We start from the raw sequence: 21,679 nt of genomic DNA on the forward strand, positions 1-21,679 counted from the left end.
GTTTTTAAAGTGTTTCCATGTAGCTTGCAGGCATTTAACTCTTATGACTCTCTTTTAATTTGTTTAACTAGCCTGCTCATTTTTGTAGTTTCCCTTTTTGAAGTTAAATGCTATTGTGCTAGGTTTCTTTGGTCTCCCCCACCCCCACAAGGATGTTAAATTTCAGTCTCTCTAAAATAGCAATATAAAGTACCAGAAGCCCAGTGTTTGGTTACCTATTCTTCAAATCACAAAGCAGGATGGAACAAGTAAATCTGCCACTGATTACCTTAAAGAAAAAGATATTGTTAAACAGGCTTAAACTTTTAATGTTCAGGCCTCTCCGTGGAGTTAGATCACAAAGGAGGAACTGGAATCTATTTTAGTGGGTTAGTAAAAACAGCTGCTAGTGTTGTTAAAAGTCAGACTACCTGCACAGGTGGCTCCTGAGTGGGGAGGGAGACAACGTGCTCCTTGTCCCACTACTGACCCTGCGCCTTCCTGTGCTTTATCGCAGGGCTTGGGTCTGTACGTGCTGCATGTGCAGGACCAGGGAGGGCCCTTATACCTTTGCTCCAGACAGCCTGCAATCCTGGGGCTGGGGGCGGTGCGTGCCGGGCAGCACTCGCTCTGCTCCTGCTCTAGTCTGGTTGAAACTGGACTGCGCAGAGCAAGCCCCCTCCCCAGTGAGCACTGGGAGAGCTCAGTTGCCCTGCCCTCTGCCAGCGCTGCTCCAGCTGATCGGAGAAGGGACGAAGGTGGGCAGCAGCTTCTTTTCATGGCATTAGTTCATCGAGCAACAAGCAGCACGTACTGTTGGAGAGAGGCCTCAGTCTGTACGGGAAAGGCTTCATTGCAAGGGAGAGACCCCTACAGCTCAGAGCAGCAAGAGGCTCTGCTTGGATCTGCCTGTCCCGCCTGGAGCCAAGGGAGCTGTCTTGGGAGGAGGAGGCGGGGAAAGGGGAGAGACGTGGCCTTTCTAGAAGATTGCCGGACAAGCAACAGAACAGCAGGATCCCTGTGCTTTCCAGAAGTCACCGTTCCTTTGCGGGGTATCAGCCACCACGTTCCTTATCAGACATATTGCGTGTGATTAGGTAATTTGCCCTCATTCCCAGCCCGGAGATGTTTGCAGTGGAGTGTTGTAGTCTCCACGATCCAGGTGAATGTTGCAACATCTGCCCTTCTCCCGCTGCTGCTGCTACAGACAAAAGAGCTGCATGCAAATTTCCCCAAGAATGCAGCAGTGTTGAAAGCGATGAGACTTTGTCTTCTGGGTACAATTCGGCAAATGGAGACAGCTGTGAGTCCTTACCTGAAGTTGTGGCCTGTGATCCCAGCAGTTTGAACAACCTGCTAGAGGTTATGCACAGTCTTTCCGTTCACAAGCATTTCTCCTGGTGTGTTGACTACAGACAGCCTTACCTTTTGCTAGGTATGCAGTCTTTGATTCCTGTTTCCTTCCGCTGGTCACTTTACTTGTTAGAATATGGGGGAGGAGGTTAAGGGGCTGACTCAATTTGAAATCTTACGTGAATGGGTGTCTTTTAGAAGTTGTTCTCTAATAGCAAATAATTGTACCTTTGCCCCTAAACGTATGGTGTTGGTTTCCATTAAGCACGTACAGAGACTTTTTGTAGTAATGGCACAATTTGAAAATTAATACCCAATGATGTGGCGTGCTTCTTCACATCCAAAACTCCCAGTTGCATCAGATCATTAAGTTTTTTTTTGTTTTTTAGAGGCCGCTTTATTCATGCTGTGTTTACCATGTTTTGGTTTTAGCACTTGCTCATGAGTATAGATTAGCAAGAAAAGACATGCTGCTGCCAGTACCTTTACAATCAATACAATTATCTACTCATTTAGCTGTATATATTTAGTAAATGGTGGTTTATCTCTTAAGTAGCTGCAGTGTTTGCATGACTATTTCGAAGTAATTGAGGAGTTACTTTATTTTTCCAAATAAATAAACCATGTAGTTAAGAAAAAAATGCTTGTTTTCAAAATCAGATTTCAGTCCTCCAAAGGGATCAACCTAGGCAGAGTCCCATTGATTTCAGTAGGACTCCGTGCAGTTTAGCCTCCAGCACCTTTACTCAGTAATCCTTGAAGTCAGTGAGAGCTGTGGGCATGCAACTGACTGACAGATACCTGTTGTGTCTCTCATATTTTGGGCATGTTACTTAAACTCTCTGCAAAAAATAAGGATAATAATACTTACCGTACCTGAAGTTGAGAATTCTAATGAATTAAGCTCCTATCCTGCAAAGTTTTACACACACACACACACACACACACACACACACACACACACACACACACCTCTGAATAGTTCCATTAACTCATGTAAGTGTCTACAAGGGCCTTAAAATATTTTGAGGATGAAAATAGTATTTAAAATATTAAGTATTATTGGTTAGGTCTCCATTTGAATCTGATTTTTCATAAACTTACTGATGCAGAATTATTGAATACGACCATGTGCTAGCTCTTTCTATCTAGACGATACCCCAGTTGGGTAGTGCAAACCTGTGCTTTACCCCAGAAGTAAATTGTTCTTCTTTAACTAAGGGAAGAATCCACAAAGACTTTTTACAGGGATGCAGTAGAGTGTAAGTTGACCTTAAAAGGCTGTAAAATTCTAATCAGAACTTAGTACAGTATTGATTTAGTCTTGGTGGCCATATGGTAACATTTCAGGGCTTGACAACTACAGTATCTCTTTTTTGCAGTGTCACTGTTGTATGTGATCAAACCACAGTTATATCCCACATGTACAATAAATATCCTCACTTGAAAAATGTTGACAGGTGAAAGGTTTGAGACTTGGTTAATTTAAGTGACTTGTTTGTTCCTCAGATGACAATCAAAACAAAACCAATGAAAAGAAAGAGAAGAAAATGGTTACTCAGAAACCCCTTGGAACTATAGAATATACTGTAAGTACTGGGTGCACAGTTAGGTCATTTGTTAATGTTTAAAATGAGGTTGCCGAGGTTAATGAGAATCGAAAGAAACCAAACTAATATAGACACCCTTTCATTCTTTTTAAAAATATCCTTCAAATATTCTATGTGTAGGAAGGGAAATTGGTCTCAACCCCACAACCATCCTCCAACTTAGGCATCACTCACCGTCTCCCAGCTGCCTGTCTTTGTGTATTTCCACTTCTATAGTGTGGCCATGTAATACCTCTCCTCTTCCTCTGAGAAATAGTTCTGTCCCATTAAGTGTTGCCTAGGCCCTCTAGCAGGAATGTTTGTACCCTGGTCATGAGATGCCAGTGTTTCCTTTTGGAATGCCAATGAGATACACTGCCTCTGTATCAGAAGTGATTAGTTGTGAACTGGGAGAAAGCTTACTGAAAGGTGCCAGGGACATATTGTGATGTCCCCTTTCCCTACAGATTCAGGAAGGGAAGGAACTCTTAACCTGACTCTCTCATGTGCTAGTATGCTGTGTTACCACCAGGCCTGCTGAGAATAGGCTTGAATCTTAACTGCTAGAATGGGTGAAAGAGTAATGAATCTCTCTCTCTCTCTCTCTCTTTCTCTCTATATATATGTATACACATACATATACACACACAATGTGTGCGTAATGTGCCCCCCTCCTCCTCTCTCCTAACCAGTTATAACTGGAAGGAGCTAAGTTAAAATGATACATAGTTTAACTAAGTTTGATGAAGCAGTGAGAGAAGGATTGTAACTGTTCTCTTTTCTCTGTTTTATAGAGTGGGAAAAGTGCTGCTAATTTAGTAGATGTTGTCTTATAATTAACTCTGTCATCTCCCAAAAAGTAGACCGATAGAAAATCTGTATCCATACCCTGCAACTGGTTTACCCAATAAAGTTTAAATAAACGGTTATACTGATCCTGTACTTGATTATTGCCGTATCTTAAACATCCAGTTTTCTTTCTTCAGGCTGGAAGTCAGGACACCCTAAACAGCATAGCATTGAAATTTAACATCACTCCAAACAGACTTGTGGAACTCAATAGGCTGTTCACACACACAATTGTTCCAGGGCAGGTAATTTTTTAAGTTTTAAATACTCAGAAATTCTGATTCTTTGCTATGTATTTAAAGACTCCCCTCTTTCTCCCCCAACTTAATGAGTCTGTTAAGGCAGACATATATGATAGTGATGGGCAATAGTATAAAACCTCAAAATGGAGTCTAGCTCAGATTGTTGCAAGAATTGGTCTAGGCCCACTTGGGAATCAGGAAGCCAGCTGGCCCAGGAATAAGGCCTTGGCTACACTGGCGCTGTACAGTGCTGCAACTTGCTGTGCTCACGGGTGTGAAAACGCCCCCGCCTCCAACCCCCCCCCGTGCAGCGCTGTAAAGCGCCAGTGTAATCAGCGCCTGCAGCACTGCATGCTCCCTCGCAGCGCTGCAAGCTACTCCCCTCGGAGAGGTGGAGTACTTACAGCGCTGCGAGAGTAGCTTGCAGCATGCTCCCTCGCTGTGAATCCCCAAGCGTAGCCAAGGCCTAAGAAACCCTGGGCTCCTTGTCCCAGAGGCAGTCTTCATGGCAGGTCTGTCCAAGAACCCTAGATTCTGGGAGCCCTCAGAAGCTGCTGAGTGAAATTGACATCCTTGTCAGCTTCACCACTACTTCTAGTCAGTGAGCAGCTGCTGTCCTGGGAGCATAGTTAGATTTGAGAACACCAGGTACAGGTTTTTTCCAGAATTTCTGATTTGCAAGAAATCTTGACAATTTGATTTCATTCTGAGTCAGAACAAAACCTTCTCGAAATTCTGAAATTTCTCGCTAACCAGAAATCCTGAGTTTTGGCCAGCTCTAGTGATAATATCTAGCTTTTATAAAGTACATTTCATTAGTAGATCTCAAAGCAACTTATAAAGTAAGCAAGTATCATTGTCTCCATTTGATAGATGGGGAAACCAAGGCACAGAGGTAAAGTGACTTGCCTAAGGTCACTCAGCAGCAGAGTGAATTCAAGTACAGGGACACCTTAAGTTTTTATTATTTAAAAATATGTGGTGATTTTTTTTTTTTTTTTTTTTTAAATGTCTGTACTTGTAAATGATACTGTGGGTTTAAAAAGTTCTGTGGTTTTAATTTTTCTTTTTGGCCATTGAAGTGTATTTCTTTCTGCACTTCTTTGGGCTTTGACATTGACAAATGACTGTGCAGCTTTATTTTTAGGGTCTTATGCTACTAAACGCTTGAAAGTCTGTAAGAGTAAAAATCCAAATAAAATCTGGCTTAATTTTTTTAATAAAAAAAATTTTGTTGACAGATTTATTTTTTTAAATAAAAAGTTTCCAAGGTACCTGACAGTGTTCCATTACATATTTTCTCTTTAATTCAGAAGAGTTTTTCCCTCTGACATAAATATGGTTTGGAAAAGAGACATCTTATTGCAAAACATAATTTCCTGTAACTTCTAGCGCTAAAATTTACATTTGTTGCTTCCTCCAGTGGCTTCTTTTTTTTGGTCCAATTTTTGCCTTTATAACAGGCATCTGCTGCATTAATTTGTATAAACTATACTGTGATGATTTCTGTATTAGTTAATCTTGTAATTAGGTTGTAGTTTACACAGGTAAGGGAGGTTATCATTCTTTCAATACTGGTGTATGCTGCTGCCTTTCTCAAAAAACAAAATATAGACCCTGATCCTGCAGTGAGATTCATATTGAACCCCACTGACTGACAAATAGGATTTTAGAGATAGGAGTTATTCCAGAATGTCAGGTTTCAGAGTAGCAGGCGTTAGTCTGCTTCCCCAAAAAGAACAGGAGTACTTGTGGCGCCTTAGAGACTAACAAATTTATTTCAGCATAAGCTTTCATGGGCTACAGCTCACTTCTTCGTGCTGTAGCCCACGAAAGCTTACGCTCAAATAAATTTGGTAGTCTCTAAGGTGCCACAAGTACTCCTGTTCTTTTTATTCCAGAATGTGTTTTGCAGTGAGATGTGTGTGGCCAATACCAGATTCTTTGTTGGGACTCCTGCATGGATCTCATTGCAGAATCAGGGCCATAGTGTTTATATTACACATGTTTCTCTTTTTCTTCTATATGTGACTATTTTAAAATAAGTTATTTATATTTAATGTAATCTTTGTGCAGGTTCTCTATGTCCCAGATACTGACCACTATTCCAGTGCTTCTAGGTTAGCGTCTTCCAGTCCTGGTGCTCCTGTTTCTCCTTCATCATCAGATGCCGAATATGATAAACTTCCTGTAAGTAAATCTTGTATTTATAGAACACTGTTTCTTGAAGCTCAGGTTTAAATCCTATTAAATAGTTATTTTTTGATGAGGTTGCAATTGAGGCATTGTAGAAAATGGCATTAAAACTGGCTGATGGGTTTGGGCCAGTTGTCCCTGGGAGTTTAGATGTTTCTGTGCTGATGTTTACACAATTAAACGTTTGTTGGTTTGTTTTTGTTTTTTATAATGTTATAAACAAAACGTGGACACATGCTGGGTGGAGTATGAAATATAAATCTGGCCGTATTTTTCCTTTAAACCAAAAGGAAAATTGTTAATGCACCTTGGTCTTTAATTTTTCAAAATCTAAGAAGGAAAATGTCGGTGAAAGTGGTCCTGTTGTTTTGCACTGAGGCTTTTGCTTTTTAAAGGATGCTGACTTGGCAAGAAAGGCCTTCAAACCAATTGAGAGAGTTCTGTCATCTACCTCGGAGGAAGATGAACCAATAGTTGTCAAATTTTTAAAAATGAACTGCCGTTACTTCACAGATGGTAAGGTAAGTGGAGCTTGGGCCTTGTGCCTGATTCGAGATCCTTTTAGAGAGTGAACTTTGTTGTTAGTGTAAGTCAGAGACCAACAGTGGGTTTGGGAGCCAAGCATAATGTAAGAAAGTGCTCTGGACATTCCATTTGTTACTCCACACTATAGTAAGAAGCAACAGAGGGTCCTGTGGCACCTTTAAGACTAACAGAAGTATTGGGAGCATAAGCTTTCGTGGGTAAGAACCTCACTTCTTCAGATGCAAGTAATGGAAATTTCCAGAGGCAGGTATAAATCAGTATGGAGATAACGAGGTTAGTTCAATCAGGGAGGGTGAGGTGCTCTGCTAGCAGTTGAGGTGTGAACACCAAGGGAGGAGAAACTGCTTCTGTAGTTGGATAGCCATTCACAGTCTTTGTTTAATCCTGATCTGATGGTGTCAAATTTGCAAATGAAATTTTTACAGATTCAGACTAACACGGCTACCCCTCTGATACTTGTCCACACTATAGTGACATATTTGCTCTTTATGTCCATTTATCTATTACAGTGACTGCTTGATGGAAGAATAGCTCTTTCTATCCACCCATCTCCTTCTCCTTTACAGCCTTTTATTAGAAAGGTCTCCTTTTAAGAAATGTTGGGGGCCCCACCCATCTGCTAGGAAGACACCTGTACAGAGAGTATTGCACTTCATAGTTCCATTAATCATAATGTACAAAATGCCTGAGTAGAGACTGCAAAGTTCCATTAAATTACAGGATCACTTTATAAAATGGACAAATTGTTGTTGTTGTATATGTGTGACCTGAATTGGCTTTGAACATTCTCAAGAGGTAAATGCACAAGATCAGGGCAGATCTTAGTTCTCTTACTCCTGAAGTTTGAAAACTGTTTTCTTACACTTATTTATTTTTCTTATCTACTCTTGTTGTTTCTCATTTACGTTTCCTATAAAAGATGTTTATACACTTGAGTTTTCATGTTCTTTGGAGCCAACAGGAAACACCTGAGATACTAATTGTTTCAACTTAGCTTTTTTTCCCTTTTTGTCCTATTGTTTTGTATACGATTTACATTCAGGGCTCTTGCTTTTTCTGTTTCTGAACAGATGTGGAATACGCATTTAACCAACTTGGAGTTTTTGTAGAAAGTAGCAGAATACTAGTGTGTCTTGTGCAGAATCATGTACATCACAGTGCTTTCTTGTATAAAGCTTTTGATATTGGGTTCCATTTCAAAATATATAACTGTCAGTTTCTTTGAAGCCTACGTATGCTTTAGGAGCCAAAAACAGCTTCACACCTCAGCAGTCCAGTGTGGACTTTGGTCTTGGCAAAGCAGAGTCTGATCGATTCCTGTTTCTGCTTTGGCCCAAATACAAAACTTGGCCTATATATATGGCATTCTGCTGTCTGTATTGAGAACAGTGACTTTGATACCTGTGAGTCTGAATGGCAGAACCTCCTGCCATACACACACACCACACAGAAGAAGGATGTGCAAAGTATATCTTGCCTTTGCTCCACAAACAAAAGGCAACATGTGCTCCCTAGTATCCATCTGTTAGTTTTGTATCTCTTCCTCTGGCTTCCTAGCCTGCACTGGCATGATTTGCTAGTTGACTAGCCTTTTCCTTTGTGATGCTTGCAGTGCTATGCAGGCTAATCTTGTGGTCATTTGGGCCTTCTGACAACTGTCTGTCAAATGACTTCTGATCAAATGCAGTATTACTGAAAATTTTGGTCATGATTGTAGGCTACTAAAAGGCCACATCCATGAGCCCCATATCCGATTGTGGGAGACAGTCATTCATCCAACCCAGGGCTAGTCATTTCCAAGAGTTAAAAATTGTTTTCACAGCAGTATAAATTGCGAGCTTGGCCAGTAGTGCCATTGGAGGGTGGAGAATGGAATCACCATGTTGGAGCCCTATAAAATAGGTCAAGAAAAGATTTTCTATGTACCAGACAGCTCTCTCAAGAAAGGGGATGTGGAACTCTAGATTCATCTGCTGTCCGTACAGCAACCTCTCCATGTCCCTATTAACGGGAGGCCCTGCATGTGTGCGGAAATCTGTGCCAGCAGGTTGAGGTAGGGCTGCTAGCACAGATTTACCATGCAGGTGTAGCCAAAATAAAAAGTAGCTGGTGGGTTTTAAAAAAAAAAAAAAAAAAAAAAAATCTTTTCTTGCTTCTGGTTAATTAACAAGCTGCAGCTCTAGTTTATAGCAGCCAGGGATGAAAGTTAAGTACCTTGAATCCTCTTTATAACCCTGTCCTTGTCAGCTAAGCATTTTGAATGTTCCAAAGAGTTCTCTTTTTATTTATCCTTCTTTATAATACCTGACCCAGTGCAGTTGGGAGCCAGAGCATTCTGTTAGAAAATATTGCCCCACAGGGGTATAAAGAGACATGAGAGTGAGTATTATACTGGGCAAATAATTTAAAGGTTGACACTGAGCTATTCATTAAAGTGACCTCTGGTCAGTGATTAGATTTGATGTGCTAACTCTCTCTTTATTTGTTTTTATTATTAGGGTGTAGTTGGGGGTGTCATGATAGTGACTCCAAACAACATCATGTTTGACCCACATAAGTCGGATCCTCTGGTAATTGAGAATGGCTGTGAAGAGTATGGGCTCATCTGCCCTATGGAGGAGGTTGTCTCGATAGCCCTCTACAACGATATCTCTCACATGAAGATTAAAGATGCCCTGCCATCGTAAGGAGTGTTCTTTCCTGATTGTGTTTACATCTTATCAGCAGGGGAGGGGAAAACAAGAACAAGAAAAGAGAGGTTTGGTGGGAGTGGTAATAAAGTTCATGGGAAGAGACAATTAACAGTGCCTTAAAGGAAAGAGAGGTGGAGAAAGGCAGAAAGGTGTGATGTCCTATTAAACAGTGGTTCTCAACCCCTGGGATATACCCCTGGGGGTACCCAGATGTCTTCCGGGGGTACATCAGCTCATCTAGATATTTGCCTACTTTTACAACAGGCTACATAAAACACAGTAGTGAAGTCAGCACAAACTAAAATTTCATACAGACAATGACTTGTTTATACTGCTCTATATACTCTACACTGAAATGTAAGTACAATAATTATATACCATGGTAAAAATGAGAAAGTCAGCAGTTTTTCAGTAATAGTGTGCTGTGACGTTTGTATTTTTATGTCTGATTTTGTAAGCAAGTACTTTTCCAGTGAGGTGAAACTTGGGGATACGCAAGACAAATCAGACTCCTAAAAGGGGTACGGTAGTCTGGAAAGGTTGAGAGCCACTGCTATAAAAGATGAAGGAAAATAAACTTTTCAACAGCAGAAAAGGAGACCCATGTAGTAGGTATCAAAACCTAAGAGACAGAGGACAGTGAAAATGTCCAAAGGCTGAGAGAAAGATGGCACGCCATGTGTAATGTTTAGGTTTATGTGATATTTATTCCTGCGGGTTAGTTTCTACAACTGATTGAGGCCCCCCAGAAAGTGTTCCACAATTTTAATGGACGGGAGGTGACTACAGAATGTTACTGATTAGCTTTCGTTCAAATTGCTTGCTGTTGCTATTATAACTATATTGGTTAATGGAATAGTATTTTTAAACATTTCTGGTCATAGCAGCAGGAAAATTCCTACCTCCCACAAACCTCTAAAATATCAGTCCTCTTATGTAGGAATAAGAGATCGTAACCCATTTAATTACTTCTAATACACAGCAGTGTTTTCTTACCTGGTATTTTCACTTACATTTTGTCAATTATACTTTGATGATGAGCACTGTCCACAGGTCTGTTCTAGAAAACAACCTGTCTTCTCAATGCGAATAACAGGGTTTCACTGTTTTAAGTAAATGTGTCATCTTTCCTCTTCTCCCCTACCCAACAAAAAAAAAATTAGTCATAACATCTCAGCCATGCAGAACAAAGGCAGCTAGCCCTGGAGAGATGTATTGTGGTGGTATAGTCATAGGTAAAGCTAAGATTTTTGTCACCATGACTTTTAGTAAAAATCACTGACGGGTCTCAGGCAATAAACAAAAATTCACAGAAGTCCTCAATCTGTCAGTGACTTTTACTAAAAATAATGGGGCGGCTTGGGGCTCCAGGGCCTGCCCACTGCAGCTCGGGTCTCTGGGTCCCTAGGGCTGAGGTGAAAAATGTCACGGAGGGCTCTGAATGTCACAGAATCTGTAATATAATCTGACCCTTAGTCATAGGGATTCCTGTCTTATCTGTTTAGACCTCTATACCAAGCTTTGCATCCCAGTATCTTCATGGGAAAATATATAAGCTTTCATTATCTGTTCTCAGGCTCTTTAAACTTGACCTATGTGAATAACAAAGTAAATTAAGATCTTGAGCTATATGTCCATATATTGCCAAGATTTTCCTACTTTCAGGCTCTTTGATGGGTTGCCCCACCCATCCCTAAAGTTTTTAGGGAAATCCTGCGGTCAAATGATCAATTTTAGCATTGGGGGAATAACAAGTAACTTTAAGCTTTTTAGGGCATTTACAGCTCTAAAGTTGTGTAAGTGCTTAAAAAATGTAGAGGTTCTCTCTGTGGTTTTCTGTACTTTCAATAATTAACTTCTACCAGTTAAAGAAGCAGGAATGCTGCAAGAGTCCGGAGCATTGTCCCAGACATACCACTCCTCTTTTATAAAGGATGAGAAGTAACAGAATAAACGGGGCTAGATCCTTAGCTGCTGCAAATCAGTGCAGGTCCTTTGACTTCAGTAAAGCAATGCCATTTTACACTAGCTGGCCTTATTTTTGTATTATTGAATACCTGATGACGCATACCATGTTAGTTACATATGTACCATTTCTTCCCCCCATAAGATATACGCTGCAGATATACTCCTCTTTTAAAAGTTATACTTCCCACAGTTTCTTCATTTTGATACCATATATTTCAGCTGGCTTACATTTTATTTTCAAGGAAGCCATTTTTGGTTTGGTTTTGTTGTTTAAAATCATTTTCACATATTTAAGTTGTTTTCTTTGCCATTTTGTTTCGTTTCCATTTTGTTTTTAACATCCCACATACATCCACCATTTTTCCTGACAGTGACATTCCAAAGGATCTTTGTCCTTTGTACAGGCCAGGAGAGTGGGAAGACCTTTCCTCTGAGAAAGATATCAACCCTTTCAGCAAATTCAAGTCCCTGAGCAAGGAGAAGAGGCAGCAAAATGGGGATGATTCCAAATCAATAAAGCCTTTGGACAAGGAGAAATCTGCAGATTTTGAACTTCTTAAGCCTTCTGACAGCACTGTTTCAATGGAATCTAAGTCATTGGAACCTCCCAATGACATGGCCTCCGCTGAAGCATCTGAAAGGTCCGCTGTAGGGGCACATACCAAGGAACCTTCTGGGGAAAAAGCTGCTTCAGACTCCAAAACCAAAGAACGTTCCCTTATAGGAAGAGGAGATGATGACTTCATTGAACTCCAAGAGACTGCATCTCTTACAAGTACCAGATTAGACAGAAAAGATGCAGTAACAGAAGGTTTTTCTTTTGATCCCAAGGAGTTGGGGAAATCCAGGTCGCAAGTAACCAAATCTGTTTCAGAAGTCCAGGACCTACTGGCATTTGATTCCTTGGGCACAAAGAATGATGTTGAACCCAAAGCTGATATAGACTCAGAATCATGTGAGAAGCAAGATGTCATGCCAGAAGTAAACAAGTGTGCCAGTTCCCCGACAGGTAAGATGGAGACTACACTGGACACTCAAAAGGAGCTAGATAAAAACAAACTTATTGAGTTTTACCTCAGTAAAGATAAAGCTGGGTCACAGTCTTCTGAAAAGCTACATAAGGCTGGAATCGGTGATGGTGAAAACAATAAAGCAACAGGCGTAGACCTCACACTTAGCTGTTCAGAGTTCCAAGTTAACAAACTTCTTACAGTTAAAAGTGGGGATTCAAGCTGCATTGAAAGGAAAGAGCCTTCACTGGAAGTCCGTTTGGCTGCAGTGGAGGAAAAGGATCTTAAAGAGTCTTTGAAATCTTCATCAGTACCATCTCTGGACAAGGTGTGTCAAGAAACACAGTTGGACAATAATTCAGAAATCAGACTGTGGTTGTTACAGAGAATTCAAGTACCAATTGAAGGTAGGTCTCTGTCTGTTCTTATTCTGTTAACTGTGGGAGCTGGGCAGCATCAGTTCAGTGCTCACTAGGATGATCTTCCTATTTATTTCCTTTTCAATGTAGTTTGGTATTTTACAATATAAATCTTCAGGTGATAACTTGACCGTACAAATTCTCAATCCAGAAGTAATGTAGGAGAAAAAGGATCCCATCTATTAGTTTGGGCTACTGAGTTTGACAGATGGCTAGTGTGCCTTGTCCATGTTTAGTAACTATTTTTCGTAACATTTTAGCAATAAGTGCAATAAAATGTCATCGATGTATAGTGTTGACTGTGACACACAGTGGCTGAAAGATTTCCTATTATTTTGCTATGTATTGACATGATCTGCAGTTCCATTGAAGACTGCCAATGTACTTCTAACGTGTAAAAATCCAGAGTGGTACACACCAACATAATGACTCTAGAGTGTGTGTGTGTGTGTGTGTGCAGGCGTGCACATGTTTATACTGTTTCTTAGTCCTTTTTGTGCTGCTGGACCACCCAAGATGTGCTGCTGAGCAGGAGTATAAGCACAGTCTTGCTGAGTCACCATTCTGTTTGTTCTGCTATTATGTGAATATAGATGAAATATAGCAGCACGTTGGAAAATGTGGAATTCTCTTGAACCCAAGCCAAACTGACCTCCAGTTTACACAGCATGTGTGAGGTGTTTCTTTTTTCAAGTCTAAGGGCTTGATTCTCCCTTAAAACCAGGGTAACAAACTCCATTTACTTCAGTGGAGAAATCCTTGATTTACACCAGAGTAGGTGAGAGGAGAATCATAGTCTAGGTCACAAATTGTGTCGGCGGGCGGTGGGGTGAGGGGATTTAAATCTCCCCTTTTGGAAAAGGTCTGTGTGCCACTAACAGTTCCTGGGCATCTGTCTTTGGAAAAGGTGGCCTTTGGGCCTTCCCAGGGTGAATGTGGTAAACTCTGTGTATTGAATATTCCTTCCCAGAAGGAGATTGATCTTTGTGTCTGTATCTAAGCTACGAGTACTGTACTGGAAGCCATTCATTCCTTTTGTTTCTGATTCAGATATGCTTCCTTCAAAAGAGGAGAAAAGCAAGACCCCTCCAATGTTCCTGTGTATCAAAGTGGGCAAGCCCATGAGAAAGTCCTTTGTTACTCAAAGCACCACCATGACACAGCAGTATGGTAAAAGGAGAAAGCAGCCGGAGTACTGGTTTGCTGTTCCTCGGGAAAGGTAGGCTGCAGTACATGATACAAAACACATTTGTCTCTTCATTAATTATCAATCACAGCAACAATTTTAGGGGCAAATCCTGACACCCCGTATCTCACACCAAAGTTTGTCCAAGAGCCCAAATGCAGCAGGAATGCTAGGAGGTAAAGAGTCTGTGTGGTGTTCTTGAGGATGCAGGGGAAGTGTATGGGGTGAAGAGGGATTGGAAGCGCAAAGAAAAGCCTACTCCTCCTTAGCAGCATGTGAGCAGAGAGGTGTTTGGGAGGTGGGGATGAAGGAGTGACTGTCAAAGAAGTTCAGTTATTTCCGCTTCCATTGTTTAGAAGAGTATAAATTGTAATAAATAATGTTCAACAAAGGAGGGTTGGATTCCTGCGCACAGGAATTACAGATTTTTTTTCTTTTTCTTTTTCACTGAGCCGTTGTTTCTTGTATTCTGAACTGAAGGAGACCGCTGTGAAAAGAACAATTTACTCTGCTGGAAGGATGTATTGTGTATAGTAGTTAAATAATTTCTTGCTTAAACTTATTCTAAGAGCCATAGAATAAGTTCCGGAGACTTCATTAGAGCATCATGATTCACTTGAATTTCTAGCCTGTTAAAATATTTATTCCATTGGAATTTGTAGCTTGTAAAGATAGTCATGTGGCTGCTGTAGAGAAATTCTGTCAAATGTGGGCATTTCAAAGGATATTGCTTCCTTCAGAGCCCAAGAGTACAATACTTAGGTCTGCATTTCAATGCGGTTATGTAATAATGGCATCTTCTTACTCACATCTGTTCCCAGTTTGTATTTGGAGACTGATGGTCTGTCAAATGCTTTAGAAGGTGCCAGTGTCGTCGTACTGAAGTTTTGTTAGCAGCGTGGAGCCAACACAATTATGTGAGAGTGAGCTGGATCTATTCAGGCTTACACGTGGAATTTTTTAAGTTCCAATTTCAAACTCTGCCTGACAATTCCATTTGAGCAGTTACAAGTTATGTAATTGTCAGAGTATGGATGGAAGTCAATGGGGCTTCTTTGGTGTAAATTAGGGCAGAATTGGGTTTGCAGGATCTCTAACACTACAATGATGTACAGGCCAAAAGGAAGCCTGTGTGTGTGTGTGTGTGTGTGTGTGTGTGGTTGTGTTCTCCCCCCTCCCCCCTCCCCTTCCCAGATTAAGTTTGTGGGGTTGGCACATCACAAAATTATCTTCTTACACAGCAAGTTAGCTTAGTTTGCTAGTAGGTCAGTGAGCAGCAATAAATCCAGAACCCCGCAATGCCAATTATTTTAAAGGTCATTTTTCAAAGTAAATCACCCGTTAAGCCATGCTCTTGATTTTTCTCCTTTTTGGCAGATGTGGACCAGTTTGCTAAAACTGCTTACCTGCATTTCACTGTACCAGTAACATCTAGCTTTCACGGATGGACAAAAGAGCATAACTGGCTGTATTTGCTCATTAAACTTGTTGAAATAAGGCTTTAATGCAGTCAATTACCTAAAGTCTCATTTCATATTGCTAAATGATCTTTGCAATGGTAGGGCTTTTTCAGACTTATGTTTTGAGAGGGCTTTTTTCCAACTGCTGCCACTTTTGACATACAAACTTCCTACCCTCTTCCTCCCATCGCCTCCAGCATTTGTATTGCTATAATGGACTCACATAATATGCAGAGCTCCTCAGTTAGTTCTATTGATGATCCAAAAATTAAGGAGAGAGAATTATCCCACTGTTGCAAATATCAGTCAGGGGTTTTAAGCTGTAGTCAGTTTTTAAAAATCATATTTTCCTAATCTTCCAGTAGTTTCAGAATACAAAAAACAAAGATAAAATTAGCTATGTCTGATCCCCGGGTGCATTTTAGAAAGGAGTTAGTTAAGCAGAGCAGTGGTGTGGAACTTGCTGACTCAGAGATAAAGGTTTAATCCAGCTGGAATGTTGGTAGTAGTTAAATTTATAGTGGTTTGAGCTGTAGTTGAAGATAGCCAGTGAATAAAAAGCTATGTGCAGAACCCAGTACTTGCTTCCAGTGGGGTCACAAAATTGTAGATTAAGAAAATTCTAGATTAAAATGTGAGCCAGCACTTCAGAGTTTGAGTGATACTGTAACTTAGTGCAAGGCCAGTATTGCTTTTTAGGTGGTGTATCTAATTTAATGTTGTTGTATAAAAAATGCTAAAGGTCTTTCTCTGGGTGCTTATTCTGTGCTCAAGGATAAATCTGAAATGTATATTAACCTTAGCCATGCTTGAAAAATAACTTGCCTACTTCTCATTGAGGAGTAGAAAATTCTTCTGGTGAGTGAAGTGGCCATGTATAATTTAAGCTATTTTTTTTAAAACTAATTTTCTAGCCCTTGTGATTACAAAGAAATCATTCTAAATGTGAACTGCTGCCACTGAGTCTGCAGGCTGACAGCTCCAATACCTCTGCTGCTGGTCTTAACTTTGTCAAAGAGCCTCACAGTGAAATCAACAAGACTGGTGACTTTCAGAGCTGCTATTCAAAACCTTGAAAGTTTTTCACTGCTGTCCATAATCAGGTCTGTTTCAGTGTGCTATTCCCTGGGAAAAGCTGTGAACAGCAGATCATGTAGGGCTGTTTTTGTTTCTTTCCATAGATCAAAAAAAGCATTGTCTAGTTATAAAACTTCAGGTGCTGATGAAATTATTCATTCCAAATGTACAAAAAAAAACCCCAACCTGTATAGGCTCAATAGCCACATATAAACCCTCTCAACCTGCCACCAGTGAAACCAAATTCTCCCCCATGCAACTCAGTCATAGTAACCCAGGGGTGGCCAACCTGAGCCTGAGAGAGAGCCAGAATTTACCAAGGTACATTGCCAAAGAGCCATAGTAATACATCAGCTGCCCCCCATCAGCTTCCCCCCCCCAACTCTCCCAGTGCCTCCCAACCACTGGCAGCCCTGCCGCAGCACCTCCCCCTTCCTCCCTGCACCTCCCAATCAGCTGTTTCAAGGCGTGCAGGAGGCTCTGGGGAGGACGAGCGAGGGCACGGCAGGCTCAGGGGAGGGAGCAGGAAGGGGTGTAGTGGTGGCAGGGTCTATGGCAGAGCCAGGGGTTGAGCAGTGAGCACCCCTCAGCACATTAGAGAGTTGGCACCTGTAGCTCCAACCCCGGAGTTGGTGCCTATACAAGGAGTCGCATATTAACTTCTGAAGAACCGCATGTGGCTCCGGAGCCACAGGTTGGCCACCCCTGTAGTAACCTGTGTGACATCTTAGTGTATCTGTTTTATTCATTAAGACTTTAAAAAAAAAAATGTAGCCAGAATGTGGTGAAATCAGGATCCATGCTCCCAGTCATTCTGTCTAGTTAAATTCCCCCAACGTTTCAACTTCGATGAGTTCACCCCATCCTAAACTTTCATGTAGTGTTGCTGTATGCTGTTAAAACACTGCTGTAATTAGCCCACAGGTGACTGCATTTCAGTGCTGGAGAGATAGTGAGAACTTAAACTGCCCCTCCTGGTGTAGTACTTGCTGTGTGCATTCATAGTGCAGGCACCCAGGTCTTTCAGTCTGGTACGTTTCATGAGTGCTAAAGTCACATGAAAAAAGTTACTTCATGATTTTTAAATTCGGTATCATACCATTGTATTACCTGTCTGAATTGATCTGTTTTTCAATGTTTTCTGTAAGCCACCTGAAACATCAGTAGTGGAGGCACAAAAAAATTTATTCCTTAGTTTTAACTGTTTTAATAGCTTTTAATACAACTTTTAAAAAAAAAAATATGTGCAGAACCCAGTATTTGCTTCCTGTGGGGTCACAAAACTGTAACACATCATGTATCCACCTTGTCTTCTGTCTTAATTCTTCTACTGGATTCCTTCTCGTGCAATACATGACTTACAAGTTACAGAAAATCCCAAAAATATGTCTCCCTATTATCCTTGATGATGTAGTTGAGTTAATCGGTGACTCCAAGGCTGCTCTTTTGATTGCAAAACCGCAGCAGTCCTTGTCTCTAGCACGTAACTGGGAAGATGTAATCATTAAAGACGTCTCAGCTGGAAAAGGTGCACTACATAAGGGAACTTCTTGCGCTGCTAACTGGCAGAGTAGCTCTAATGCTTTTGGACAGTGACTGAGAGTAACTAATTCGCTTGCTGGTAGACCTGACAATGGGTGTTGCTTACAGCGTTGGAGAGTAAGTATAAGTGGGCTTGTATTGTATGGTTTTATATTTCTCTGGAACTAAGTAAATCTGTAGAATTCCATTTCTGAATGATTCTCAATTGTTGTTGAGGATATTAGACTGTTTGTTGAGCTACTCTTAAAATTATTTCTTTAAAGGCATTAAGAGGAAAAATATCTAGTGCTGGAAAGTAAACACAACTGTAGAATGTTTTTTAGTTTAAGGTATGTATGGAAAGTGGTGAAAAAACAATGATGCACAGATTAAGGAAGACTAGTATGAAATGATTCAAGGTGAAACACACTATTCAATAATTTCTTCATTTTTGTTTTAAATTCTGCTTTGCAGGAACTGAAGTGCACATATCAGGCTTGAATCCAGAACTGCCAAATATACACTTACAAATTCAAAACACACGTGCATGCTATTTTAATTTTTTTTCTAATTACTACAGTATTCAGAGTAGTGTCCATATTAAAAAGTAAACCTTGTTAACTACCTGCAGTAGCTTTTCATCAGGCAAATGTATGGATTTATTTTTTGCCTTGGTATCCGCATCCAGGAATCAGGCTCGCTCTCATTGGCACTCACTTATTATGTTTGGTGCAGACAGTAGCTTCAGGAAAGAAAGGTGGTAGGGTTTTGGTGCTCGATGAATATGGGCAATTTCTGTTTCCAACACAGTTATTTTAAAAGATGAGATTCTGGCTGGTTTGTCTTTTGTTCCAGGGAACCCTGGCTGTAAACAAACTGACATTCTGTCAGTTGAGAGGAGATTAGTGGTTATTAAAGTTGGATCTCTTGCAAGAAATTTCTTGCAAGTTGAATTCCATTCTAACTAGCAAAGGTCTAGAATCATAACATGGTCCTATGTCAAATATACCAGAACTGTACATCGTGGGTGGTGTGACAGGGATCCGTTTGGATTTTGACATGACTCTGGACATTAGTGCTAGGGCCATCTGGAGAGGCTGACCCAAAATTTCCCTCCCTTTCCTATTGTTCATATGATTAATGGAGCAGACTAGATAAAGTTCAGGATTGGACTCCTTGGGTGATCCCAGCACTGATGTCCAGTGCCCTTTGGAACTCCAGATAGGTAAGATACAATAGGTTTGCAATGTGTTCTAGTTATGCAGCCAGTGGGTGCCTTGGATGTTCACTTTCATATACCCTTTATAGATTCTAAAGCCAGAAAGGACCACTGTGCTAGTCTAACCTGACTTCCTATATAACACAAGCCATGAGACTTCCCTGAATGAACTCGTGTTTGAACTGGAGAATATCTTCAAGGAAAACATCCAATCTTGATTTTAAAATTTCCAATAATGGAGAATCCACCACAACCCTTGGAAAGTCCTTCCAATGATTGATTATCATCACTGTTATTTATTTTATATTTTTTAACTTATTTCTTGTCTGAATTTATCTATAAACCTATGCTGATCCGCATTAATTAAATTACCCTCCTTTATTAATCGAGTCCCATATCAGCCATTCCATTATTTTTCCCAGGATTGAAGTCAGGGATATTACGTGGGTTGTCCTGTTTCCCCCCTTTTAAATATTGGCACAACATAAGCTTTTCTTCCAGTTTTCTGGAACTTCCCCAGTGTTCCAAGACCTTTTTAAAAGTAGAAGACTACTCAGGCAGCTCTTTTAAAACTCTTGGATGCAAGTTATCTGGACCTCTTGATTTAAAGATGTCTAACTTCAGTAGCTACTGTGTAACATGCCCTTAAGTTACTTATGTAGAGTTATTTAATCACCCTCATATGATATGAAAACATTTAGCTTTTTTCCCAAATACAGAACACAAATATTTTTGAATACTTTTGCTGCATTATTAGTGACAGTTCTACATAATGGACCAGTACCATTGTAAGGATTCCTTTCGTTTCTGTATACTTTTAAAATACCTCTCCTTATTGTACTTAACTCTGCTGGCCATGGATTTTGTCTTGTGTCCTTTTGCTTCCCTATCAATTTCCTACAGTTTCTCACCTCTAATGTATATTCACTGCTATCAGTTTCCCTTTTTTTCCATTTGTTATATATTATTTAGTTTTATTGCTGAGTTCAGTTCCCCTCTAAGCAAGGGTATGGGTTAGGGGGGTTGGTTTGGTTTTTTTGTTTAACCAGCATAGCCTTCTTTCTCAGGTTTTTTGCTTTTGGCCCATCTAGTAAAACATTCTTGAACAGTTCCCAATTATCACTAACATTTTTCTGTTCTTTCTCCTAGCTGATCTGATTTATAATTTTCATCTTTGTGAAATGGCCCTTGTAAAGCACTAAGTATATATATTACTGGTTGGGACTTTCTCTGTGCACATAACAAATGTAATCCAGTCACAGTTGCATGCATCTAGGCAACCCTTAACTTTTAGTTCTGTGATCATGTCCTCTTTATCTGCAAAATTTGGTCTACGATAGGATTTCCCCATGTTGGATGCCACACTTTTTGAATTAGGAAATTGTCAGTTACAGTATAATTTTTAGAAAGTAAGGACTGGGAATTCCTCCATTTTGACATTTATAATGCACTGAAGCAGAGGTGATGTGTTGTATATCATTTCTTCAGTTACCTTCAAAAGGTACATCATTTCATCCTTTGAACAACTGACCTTTTCTTGTAGTGACCGCCTAATACAAGGACCTTGCTTTGAAAAGCAGATGACTGAATTAGGCAGTAAATTAGGTGCAGCCTTGTACTGAATTAGGCAGTAAAACTGGCCTTAGTCAAAATAATAATTTAAAAAAATAAAAAACCTCTCCAAAGTTGCCTGCCTCTTAAATAGGTCAGTGATGCAAAACTTTTCTTGCACCGTGGGTTGCACACCTTACCATTAGTACAAGGGTTGCACCTAATTTACATTAAATGTACATGGGATTTGAGCGAATGCTAACCACACACTTTTATAAGTAGACAGTGCTGTAAGCATACATAGTAGTTTTTCAGTACATGCACAGTATAATGTTTTAAGAAACCGGTATTAATGGCTCATACTGGTTCTCTCAGTCCTTCCTCTTGTCTGGCTTTGTTTTTGAGGTTGTCACATACATTATAGAATCTGGTTTGGGTCTACAATGTGTGAATTTGTTTAGCTCTGTCACAGAATTTTTTGTTTTTTTCCACAAACATAAATACTTTCAAACATGCTTTCACAACAGTAGCTCTCTGCATATCAGTTCCTTCACAGGGATTGTTAGAAATTTAGCTAGCTTCCCAAACTTTGGATCAGAGTATTGCACATCAGACATGTCTAGCTCAACTGTGACTGTTTTCTACAGGTTAAGCTAAAAATGAGTCTGTAAGCAACTTGGACATTTTGTTGTCCCTTTAGAAATTTTAAAAATGTTGATCAAATGAATGTGAAAACTTTCTGATCCATTCAGCATAGGGATCATTGTCACATTCCTATTTCTTGAGCAAGTCAGGAAGTGGGAAAGATCATTCTGCTGAAG

At 40.2% G+C, this 21,679-nt stretch overlaps 1 protein-coding gene across 14 annotated transcripts in view; it reads left to right on the forward strand.

Moving 5' to 3' along the window:
- Window positions 1–21,679, forward strand: part of NCOA7 (nuclear receptor coactivator 7) — a 142,162-nt gene that overhangs the window by 91,667 nt on the left and 28,816 nt on the right. For 5 of the 14 annotated variants that reach the window (XM_042847982.2, XM_008176206.4, XM_008176212.4 and 2 more), the window contains 7 exons: window positions 2,842–2,921; window positions 3,908–4,015; window positions 6,089–6,202; window positions 6,604–6,729; window positions 9,253–9,437; window positions 11,787–12,832; window positions 13,895–14,063. In XM_042847982.2, coding sequence (XP_042703916.2) covers window positions 2,842–2,921; window positions 3,908–4,015; window positions 6,089–6,202; window positions 6,604–6,729; window positions 9,253–9,437; window positions 11,787–12,832; window positions 13,895–14,063 — 1,828 coding nt within the window. Of the gene's footprint in view, window positions 1–611; window positions 1,415–2,841; window positions 2,922–3,907; window positions 4,016–6,088; window positions 6,203–6,603; window positions 6,730–9,252; window positions 9,438–11,786; window positions 12,833–13,894; window positions 14,064–21,679 lie in introns of those variants that run through there. The other 9 variants (XM_008176217.4, XM_065588526.1, XM_065588529.1 and 6 more) reach the window with 7 other exon arrangements.

This window comes from Chrysemys picta, chromosome 3, assembly GCF_011386835.1.
Source record: "Chrysemys picta bellii isolate R12L10 chromosome 3, ASM1138683v2, whole genome shotgun sequence".
Classification (NCBI taxonomy): domain Eukaryota; kingdom Metazoa; phylum Chordata; order Testudines; family Emydidae; genus Chrysemys; species Chrysemys picta.